The sequence below is a fragment of the Onychomys torridus genome, chromosome 22 (assembly GCF_903995425.1).
Source record: "Onychomys torridus chromosome 22, mOncTor1.1, whole genome shotgun sequence".
NCBI lineage: Eukaryota > Metazoa > Chordata > Mammalia > Rodentia > Cricetidae > Onychomys > Onychomys torridus.
The window spans coordinates 23,395,752-23,406,578 of record NC_050464.1 but is presented as its reverse complement, the minus strand read 5'-3'; the positions used below and the strand labels follow the sequence as shown (position 1 = coordinate 23,406,578).

General features: G+C 45.3%; 1 protein-coding gene across 1 annotated transcript; it reads left to right on the top strand.

The window, feature by feature from the left end:
- Nucleotides 1-665: 665 nt before the first annotated feature.
- LOC118572414 (protein ZBED8-like) lies at nt 666-9,866 on the top strand. Its single transcript, XM_036172022.1, has 4 exons — nt 666-765; nt 4,616-4,865; nt 6,889-7,039; nt 7,973-9,866. Exons 1-4 carry the CDS (start codon nt 716-718, stop codon nt 9,787-9,789), a joined length of 2,268 nt encoding a protein of 755 aa, XP_036027915.1. The 5' UTR covers nt 666-715; the 3' UTR covers nt 9,790-9,866.
- The last annotated feature ends 961 nt before the right edge of the window (nt 9,867-10,827 follow it).

Here is a 10,827-nt window from a genome sequence, read left to right as displayed (position 1 = left end):
ACACATAGCTGTTTTCTATTAATCTTTTTTGATTTGGCCTCAAACTCACAGAGCTCCGCCTGCCTCTGCCTCCAGAGTGCTGGCACTAAAGGCGTGCGCCACCACCGCCCCAGCCTCGATTAATCTTTTATCTCTCCCCCATGAAGGGACTTCAAAAATCCAAGGGGTTGCTTTTTAAATGCCGACTTAGGGTGAGACAGCTGGCTGGCTAGTCCGGGGTGTACCTCTAAACTAAGGCTTGCTTTGTGTAGACAATCATGGATTTAGTCTTTCTCTTCGTAATTTTCAGGTTTAACGCTTGTTAACACAGTGGGCATGGCGGCACATGCCTGAAACGCCCTAGTCCAGTTTACTTGAGAGGCTGAGGCAGGACGATCTCGAAATCAAGGACAGCCTGGGCTGTGGAGGAAGTCAGTTGTCCATTGGAAGCAAAAACCTAACCATCACAGACTCTAAGGACAAGCTTTGACAGAGCCATCCCAAGAACTTCCGGTTAGCTACAGCGCCCCGTCGCCAAGCAACTTCCCGGCGTGGGACGCAGCCACCGCCGGTTACTGACGCCTCGCTCTTCCAATGACCTTCAGCGACCGTGCTTCTCCTGGGCGCTGATTGGCTATGCCCTGAGGCCCCGCCTCCCACCTTCCTCTCTTTGCTGGATGCTCGTGGGCGTTTCAAAGTTTGTTGTGTCTGGACGCTGAAATTACTAGCACCTAGGATGCCGCGTGGAAGCGGAAGCGGCCCTTCCCGGGGGGCCCCTCCGGCCAGGTGAGACCCTCCTGGGAGCTGGTGGGGGAAGAGGCTTAGAGGACGGAGTCTAGAGAGGCGGGGCAAGAATGGTTTATGCGACGGTCTTGAGGTGGGTTTGTCTTACTGTGTTTTTGAGGCCCTCGGGCTAGCCTTGAACTTCACATAGGCTTGGCCGGCCTTCCTTGATTTTCCTGACTCGGCTTTCCCACGGCTGGGATTACAGACTTTAAAGGTCTTTAGAAAAAAAAAATATATTTTAAATTTATCTGTGTGCGGATGGACCTCTGTGTGGAGAGCAGAGAATTTAGAGTTCTCTCTGCCCAGCACTTCAGTCCAGGAAACCTCATATTAAGTGGTAAATGCCCTGTTGCAGTGATTTCCCAACCTTCCTAATGCTGTGACACCTTAATACAGTTCACCATGTTGTGGTGACCACCAATAATAAAATTATTTTTGTTGCTACTTCATAACTGTAATTTTGCTACTGTTATGAATCGTAATGTAAATATCTGATGTGCAGGATGGTCTTAGGCTACCCCTGTGAAAGAGACCCGCAAAGGGGAAGCGACCATGCTGGCCCACGGGAAGATAAATAGCAAATTGTTGACAGCATCCAGATTCCGGATGTTCAACTTTTGGGGAATAAAATTGTAGGAAGTTAAACATTATGGTCGTACTGGGGAGGAACCAGAGTACTGTGTATATATATATGGTAGGGAATGTCCCATCTACCACCAAGATAGTCGCCCCCACCCATGCCTTTGTCTCCCCAAAGGCAACAGTAGCCACCAGTTCAAGCCTAGCGGAACTATCTATGGAGAGACCCTGGCTCTAAAAACGGAAAGAGAAATAAAATTAATAAAAGTTGCAGTTCAGACAGATCACTTTCCCCAATTTTTTCTTTTTGGTTTGGGTTGGTGGTTTATTTTGTTTCTTTGAGACAGGGTTTCACTGTGGCCCTGGCTGTCCTGGAACTCAGAGATCCACCTGCCTCTGCCCTCTGAATGCTGGGATTAAAGGTGTGGGCCAGCATACCATACCCACCCGACTTAAACTTTTCTAATTGGTGAAATGAAGGTCTTAGTCTACATTCTGAATATTAGCTACCTCGTGGCTGTCTTGGATTTTGTTGACTTTTGACTGTCTTTCTCCATTGTCCAAGCTGGTCCCAAAGCCATGTGCTGAATGATCTTATCCCCCTCACTGAATAGCTGGAACTATGTGTGTATTTTGCCAAGCCAATGCCTTCTGTACATTTTCTCTTTCTGGTTTAGTCAACCCAGGGTCTCATGCCTGCTAGGAAAATGTTTTGTTAACCTAAGCTCTAAATATTTTCATGTCTATTTGTGTGTGTGCGAGTGAGTGGTGGGAGGGAGCAAGGAGTGTACCTTGGTGCCTCTGTGAAGGTCAAGGGCATCTTGTGGAAAATGGTTGTCTCCTTCCACCTTGTAGGTTCCAGGGATTGAACTAAGGTTGTCAGGCTTGGCAGCAAGTACCTTTCTCCAGTGAGACATTTCATCAGTCACACACACACACACACACACACACACACACACCTCCCACTATCACCCCCCTTTGCCCCCCTCTACACCCCCCCACCCCCACCCCCCACAAAAATCTAAATCTTTATTCAGGTGTTAACTAGGTTAGGGAGACTCCTTGATTGGCCTAAAAAATTTTTTCTTGTTTGTTTGTTTTTGTTTTTTTGTTTTTCGAGACAGGGTTTCCCTGTGTAGCTTTGCACCTTTTCCTGGAACTCACTTGGTAGCCCAGGCTGGCCTCGAACTCACAGAGATCAGCCTGCCTCTGCCTCCCGAGTGCTGGGATTACAGGCGTGCGCCACCACCGCCGTTTGGCCTAAAATTTCAATACACCTTGGCGGCCATTCCCAAGCCCTTCTCATTCTCTGTGGGTCAGAACACCCAATGGCCAACCTTTGTCTGCAAATATATATACATTACAATTCGTAACAGCAGCGAAGTTACAGTTATGAAGTAGCAACAAAAGTTATTTCATGGGTGGGTGGGGTCACCACAATGTGAGAACTGTATTAGAAGGTCTTCGCCTTAGGGAGGATGAGATGCGATGGATGCCATGGCTCTCTGATATTCCCGCTTTAATACGATGACAATTAATTTGAAACTGAAAAAGTAACATAGTGAAAGCTGTTTGTTCGTCTGTAGTTCTTGCTGTCCTCAAACTCACTCTGTAGACTGGAATGGCCTTGAACTTGCAGAGAGCCGCCTGCCTCTGCCTCCCCGAGGACTATGATTAAAGACGCAGGCCGCCACCACCTAGCCAGAAGTACTGTTGTACAAGTAGTAGCTGTTTAATATTAGAATAATCTTTCAGGCTGTTATTGTCTGTGAGTGCGAACGTGCAAATAAAGTGGGGATGTGAGCCGTGGAAGGCCAGAGGTGTCAGATGGCCTGTAGCTGAGTTTCACCACGATTAAGAGCTACTGAGAACTGACGTGGGCCCTGTGGAAGAGCAGAATGCAATCTTCACTGTTTTTTTTTTTTTTCCTCCTGTTTTTCAAGACAGGGTTTCTCTGACTGTCCTGGAACTCGACCTGTAGACCAGGCTGGCCTTGAACTCAGAGATCCTCCCTCCTCTGCCTCCAAAGTGCTGGGATCAAAGGTGTGCATCACCATTGCCCAGCCCTTTCTAACTCTTTTTTTTTTTTTTTGAGCTGGGGATCGAACCCAGGGCCTTGCACTTGCTAGGTGAGCACTCTACCACTGAGCTAAATTCCCAACTCTAACTCTTAATAGTCTATGATTTTATGAAATATAGGAATAAGTGGTTTGTTTGTTTTTTTTTAAGATACTGTGAGCCATGTGGATATATGAAAATAGTTGCAAAAAAAAAAGGACAAAATAGTTTATGCTTGGTTGTTAAAACCTTAACAAAAGATTAAATAGGTACAGCATTATATAGAAGCAGAAATTGGAAGCAGTTTCTGTAATATTTTTGCATGGATCTGGTATGGGTGTTTAAAGATATAAAATGAACTGGAAAGTTAGCTTTATAATTAAGAGCATCCACTGCTCTTCCAGAGGATACAGGTTGATTCCCAGCACCCACAAAACCATCTATAAGTCCAGGTCCAGGTGAGGCAAAGCCCTCTTCTGACATTCAGGTAGAACACAGACATACATGTAAACAATAATCTACATAAAATATAACAATAAATTTAGATAGATTTAAACTGAGGCCAGGCAGGGTGACAAATGCTTGTAATCCCCCCACTGGGTGAGGCTGATGTAGGAGGAGTCACAGGGTCAGAGCTACTGTTGTTTTGGCTGGTGTTTGGTTGGTTGGTTTTGGTTTTTGAGAGGAGGGTATCCTTTCTCAGGCTGGCCTTAATCACAGTTAGAACAAGGATGGCAGTAGATACTCCAGAGTGTACGGTGAAAGGTCCATAAGGCCTCGACCTACATGAGGAACTAGAAGCACCTAAGGAATGCTGAGAGCAGGAGAAAGAGAGTTCCCCGGCGAGAGCACACCCATTAGTCACCCAGTACCAAGAGGTCAGCCCTGAAAACATACACATACAAGGAACCTACAGACTGGGGCCGGTTATTTGAAATCATCAAGAGGGGTATACATATGGGAGGGGGTGTGGAGGGAGGAAAGGGAGGGGAGACATGTTGTGATTATTACACTCTGGAAAACTAATACTATAGAAGAGGAAGAAATCAGTGTGTAGCTGAGATGACTTTGGCCTGTTGATTCTTCCTGTCTCTAACAGCCCAGTGCTGGCATTACAGGTGAGGCCACCGAACCTGGCTGCTTGCATTTCTTCAGTAAATTGCAAAGCCATCTGGAAGTGGGAACTGATGGGTTTTGTTCTTCTCTTCCCTAGCCGGGCCCCTCAGATGAGGGCTGCTCCCAGACAAGCACCTGCAGCTCATCCTCCAGCAGCAGCTGCCCCATCTGCAGTTGGCTCACCTGCTGCTGCACCCAGGCAGCCAGGCCTGATGGCCCAGATGGCCACCACTGCAGCTGGTGTGGCTGTGGGCTCTGCAGTGGGGCACACCCTGGGTCATGCCATCACTGGGGGCTTCAGTGGAGGTGGTAATGCTGAGCCTGCAAGGCCTGACATCACTTACCAGGTAAGATTTGGGGCAGCTTTTCCTTTCTGTGTTTTTCTTTTCTGAGAAAACTTCTTGTCAGCTGGTAAGCATCTTTGATGTAGGCCCATGTGTTTGATTTTAGGACCCACAATACTTGAAGTACAGAGTTTTGTGCCCTCCCCAGCTTTTTTTAAGTGGAGGTTGCTGGGGGTATGGCTCAGTGAATAAGCACTTATTCTGAAGCTGTGGGGACCTGAGTTCAAAAAGGTCCCCCCCACAAAAAGTCAGGCATAGCCTAGCCATCCATATCTGTAAGTCCTGCATCGTGGAGGGGAGACTGTGGTGGATAGCCATCCCAGCATTGGCCTGGAAGTTCCAACTCCCTTTGAGGCTTCGGTAATGGTCACGCCCACAAGGCGGGGCGGAGGAGGAAGCAGAAGACGAGGATGGAGAGGAGGTCTCTCTTGGTTCTGGGACCCTGGACCCTGGAGGTAGACCAAGCAGAGTTCTCAAGAGAACACCGCCAGACTTCTCCATACCTTTGCCAGACCCTACAGCCTATCCCTTCATTTGTAAGTTACCCCACAAAATAAACCTCCCTTTTAACTACGTGGAGTGGCCTTAATAATTACACCAATAGGAGACAAGCAGCTCCCACAGCCTGACTCGCAGATGAAACGACCATTTCAGTGAGAAGCCCTGTCTCAAGGCAATAGGGTGGAGAGTGGCAGACGGAAGGCACCCCAGGTCTTGGTTGGCCTCCGGTGGGCACACCCACCCACCCACTCACATGGGAGCATCACACACAAAAGCCACATGGTGTGGTTTGAGTTAGACCCTTAGGCGAGCATCAGCAAGTAGAACAGATTGTGGAATTACAACAGTCCAGCCTAACCTACTATAGGATGGCCATTTTCCCCTTTAGATGATTTTTGTTTTGGAGAGGACCTCACTCAAGCTAGCTAGCCTTGAACTCACGGCAATCCTCCTGCCTTGACTGTTAAAGGTTTTTCTTGGCTACACTTATTCTGGATTCCTGATGGTTCACTTGGAGACAGTGTCTTCAGTGTTGGACCAGGCTGGCTTCAAGCTTGCAGCAGTCTTCCGGGTTGGCTTCTCAGGTGTTGGAGTTACAGCCACGAGGCCTGGCTTTGAGTTCAGTCTCGGTTACATAATCACAAGCCCCTTTCATAGTCAATGACCCCTTACCTGATATTTTTCGCCTCCTCTCTCTCTGGGATATGTAGATTTTCCCTTCTAAGGAGCATGTAATTTCTTGAAATCTGGTGTATCTGAAGTTTTCACCCATCCCTTTCCCATAATAGTCCTATTTTTCCTTAAGAATGGTTCGCTTTCTTGTAAATATGTTTGTAGTGCTGAGGATCAAACCCAGGGCCAAATACACAGTCTTATACTGAATCCCTAGCCAGGTTTGTTGTGTTTTCTGGGTTTTTTGTATTTTGTTTTTTGTTATTGTTGTTTTCCTGAGATAGGGTTTCTCTGTGTAGCCCTGGGTGTTCTGATACTCATTCTGTAGACCAGGATGGCCCCAAACTCAGAGACCTGCCTGCCTCTACTTTCCGAGGCTGGGATTAAAAGTGTGCACCACCATCACTGGCCAGATTTTAATGTTTTGATTTTATATTTACAGTGTTTGGATCCAGCCCAAAGCCTGTGTATACTGAGCAAACACGTCACAAAACCACCTTCCCATTCAGACTCTGGATGACCTTTGTTTGCTCTTTGGTTTTGAGTTGGAGGGTCTATCTTTCTTTTCTTGTTTTTTGAGACAGGGTTTCTCTGTGTAGCTTTGTGCCTTTTCCTGGAACTCGCTTTGGAGACCAGGCTGGCCTTGAACTCACAAAGATCCGCCTGCCTGTATCTTCTTAAACCTTAAAGTTTGTTTTGCTTCTCTCTTTAAATGGTTTTCACTACCGTGTTCCTAGATAGAAAACTAAACCTGCATCTTTCTAGTTGTTTCCCCAGCCTACAGTCTGTGAATGCTGCCCTTGTTGAATACACCTACACTTTCTCAGGAGTACCAAATGTTATGTCTTGGCAGGATCCTCAGGAAGCCCAGCTGCTGGACCAGCAGTCTCGTGGGCCTTGCTCTCTTGAGATCAAACAGTTTCTGGAGTGTGCCCAGAACCAGAGTGACGTCAAGCTCTGGCAGGGCTTCAAGGAGGTGTTGCAGCAGTGCAGAATTGCAAATGGTAGGTGACCTGTCCGTCTGCTCAGAGGGATGGTCCTGAACCCTCTAGGGTGCCGTTCTCAACTTATGAGTTGTGACCTTTTTGGGGTTGAAAGACCCTTTCACAGGGATCATCTAAGTTCATTGGAAAACACATATTTGTGATGGTCTTAGGAACTGAGATTCTGCTTTACCATAGTCTTGGGAGGGTCTGCCTACATGCAGATAAGCCCACCTAGGAATAACCAGGGTGGTGGCATCATTGTTCCCAGCCTGTCACTTACACCCTGTACTAATACAGGTATATGTGACAGGGTTGGTGCCAAAATGTTGTTGTGCAGACCAGTCACACATCTGTAGAAAGCAGCTACTATGTCGAAAGCTGCAGGATTGGAGGCAGAATGACACCTCATGAATTATAATTACTGGTTTAATATAAAATCATGTACTGTAATGTTATCAACTACTGTAGGAAAAAAAATCTGTATTATGGGAACTTAATCTGGATGCTGATTTTTGTTTGTTTGGTTGGTTGGTTGGTTTTGGTGTTGTTGTTTTTTTGTTTTTTTGTTTGTTTATTCAAGACAGTGTTTTTCTGTGTAGCCCTGACTGATCTGGAACTCACTCTGTAGACCAGGCTGGCCTAGGACTCTCAGAGATCCATTTGCCTCTGCCTCCCTAGTGCTGGGATTAAAGACATGTGTCACCACTACTTGCTGCCAATTGTTTTTTGTTTTTTCTTATGTTCAGCTGTGGGTGATGTGAATACTTTCCCCTCGTGATAGTAACAGATACGTTTAAAAAACAAAACAAAACAAAAAAACCAACAACAACAACAACAAAGGAACAAAAAACACAGAGTATTGTAAATCATAGGAAACTTCAATGTACTCTGTTGACTGAACTATGCCATCATCTTTTGTAACATTAATGCTATTGTGTATTATTTCATTAGAGGGCCATCCCCCACTAATGGATCGTGTAGAGAAGAAGGTTAAGAAAAGAAGATACAGTGAAGACTTTTTACAGTACGGTTTTACCTCAAAACTTACAGCAGGGATTGAGAAGCCGCAGTGTGTTATTTGTGGCGACGTTCTCTCAGCGGAATCAATGAAGCCAAACAAATTAAAACGCCACTTTGACAGCAAGCACCTGAGCTTTGCTGGCAAGGACATCAACTATTTTAGAAGCAGAGCTGATGAACTCAAGAGAGCCAGACCTGACACTGGTGGCGTCAAGTATCCCAGACAGAATGTAATAGCCGTGGAAGCTTCCTATTTGGTGGCTCTCAGAATCGCCAGGACTATGAAACCTCACACCTTTGCTGAGGATTTACTGTTGCCCGCGGCCAAAGACGGTGTTCGAGTTATGATTGGAGACGAATTTGTCACGCAGCTGAGTACAGTTTCCTTATCTAACGACACTATCCGCAGAAGAATAGATGACATGTCTGCTGATATTCTAGATCAGGTGATCCAGGAAATTAAATCTGCTCCACTGCCAATATTTAGTATCCAGCTCGACGAATCGACCGATGTGGCAAACTGTTCACAGTTACTGGTTTACGTGAGGTATATTAACGACGGCGACTTTAAAGATGAATTCCTCTTTTGCAAACCCCTTGAGCCAACAGCTACTGCCCGGGATGTATTTGACAAAGTCAGTTCATTTCTGAAAGAGCACAAGCTCTCCTGGGAAATGATTGGTGGCGTCTGCACAGACGGCGCTCCGGCTCTGCTGGGAAGTCAGTCTGGATTTCAACACTTGGTACTGAATGCATCGCCCAAAGTCATCGGAACTCACTGTATGGTTCATCTGCAAACATTAGCAGTGAAGACGCTGCCCCAAGAGTTACAGGAAGTCATGAAAAGAGTCGTAAGTTCTGTCAATTTTGTGAAGTCCAGCCCTTTAAACAGCCGACTGTTTTCCCAACTGTGCTTGGATATGCCGGACAAAGCTCTGCTATTTCACACTGAAGGGAGATGGTTGTCCAGAGGAACCGTTTTAAAACATGTTTTTGAGCTTCGCGAGGAACTCAGGATATTTTTTAGTCAGAAAGCAAGACCACAGTTTGAAGCACTTTTCAGCAATAAAAGTGAATTGCAGAAAATAGCTTACTTGGTGGACATCTTTGCCATCCTGAATGAGCTCAATTTATCACTGCGAGGACCAAACGCAACATGCCTCGATTTGTCCGAAAAGATCCAGTCCTTCCAAATAAAGCTTCAGCTTTGGCAAAAAAAGCTGGATGAAAATAAGATATACATGTTGCCTACCTTATCTGCGTTCTTTGAGGAGCACGACATTGAACCCCCCAAAAGGATTTCCATGATCATTTCTGTGAAAGAACACTTGCACATGCTTGCAGGAGAAATTTCATGGTACTTTCCAAACCTGCCTGACATCCCATTTGCCCTTGCCAGAAGCCCATTCACGGTCAGAGTGGAAGATGTTCCCAAGACAGCCCAAGAGGAGTTCGTTGACCTTCTGAACAGCGACGCAGCGAGGATTGATTTCTCCACACTTCCAGTTACACAGTTCTGGATCAAGTGTTTGCAGCCCTACCCTGTTCTGTCCGAGACTGTGTTGCGCCTCCTCCTTCCATTTCCAACTACACATCTGTGTGAAACAGGGTTCTCCAGCTTGTTAGTGATCAAGTCTAAATACAGAAGCAGACTCGCCGTGGAAAATGATCTTCGCTGTGCTCTGGCAAAGACCATCCCCAGGATTTCTGACCTAGTGAAAAAGAAGCAATCTCAACCTTCACACTGATAATGGCTTTATAGATACTGTCGCAAAACGTAGCAACTTGTGGGGGGTTTTTTGGTTTCTTTTTCCCCCCAAGTTTTTTGGATTTTGTTGTTGTTTGAGACAGGGTTTCTCTGTGTAACCCTGGCTGTGGTGGAACTCGCTCTGTAGACCAAGCCGGCCTCAAACTCACAGAGATCACCTGTCTCTACCTCCCAAGTGCTGAGAGTAAGGCCTTCATCGAAGCCACCACCCGCTACTATTGTTATATTAAGACTTACCCATGCTACACCATGCTTCAAGACAAAATTTTATTTATTTGTAATTAGAAATATTTCACAATATATACATATTTTTTGGGGGGATTAATCACTATGCTTTAATGATACTCAATTTGTAACAATGAAAATACATCCTACATATCAGATGTTTACATTACGATTCATAACAGTAGCGAAATTAGAGTTAGGAAGTAGCAATGAAATAATTTTATGGTTGGGGGTCACTACAATATGAAGGATTGTGTTAAAGGTTCACTGAATTAGGAAGATTGAGAAGACCTGATGTATAATTAACAGTTTCAGGGGATCTGATGTCCTCTTCTGACCATCCTTGGGCACCAGGTATGCATATCACACGAAGAAAACACAGATACACATAAATAACTAAATCTCATTCTTTAAATTAAAAAAAAAAAAAAAAGGCCTACAGACTTTCCTACAGGCAATTTGAAAGCATTTTTGCAATTGTGTTTCCTCCTCCAGATAATTCTAGTGTGTGTTAAGTTGACAAAAACTAGCCAGCATATCATATTAACATTGATTATTTCTTGCATTAGGATAAACTGTAAAAGTCACATCCCATCAGGTGTAACCACACTGTAATTTAAACAGCTGGTTTAAAAATTTTTTTATTCATTTATTTGGGCCGGGTGTGGTGCTGCACAGTTTTTTTGTTTTTTGTTTTTTTGTTTTTTTTTTTCTGGACGACTCGTGGCCGTAGAAAATACTGCCATGTTTTATTGTTAAAAAACGTCGCCGAAAACTCCCTCCTTACACCGCT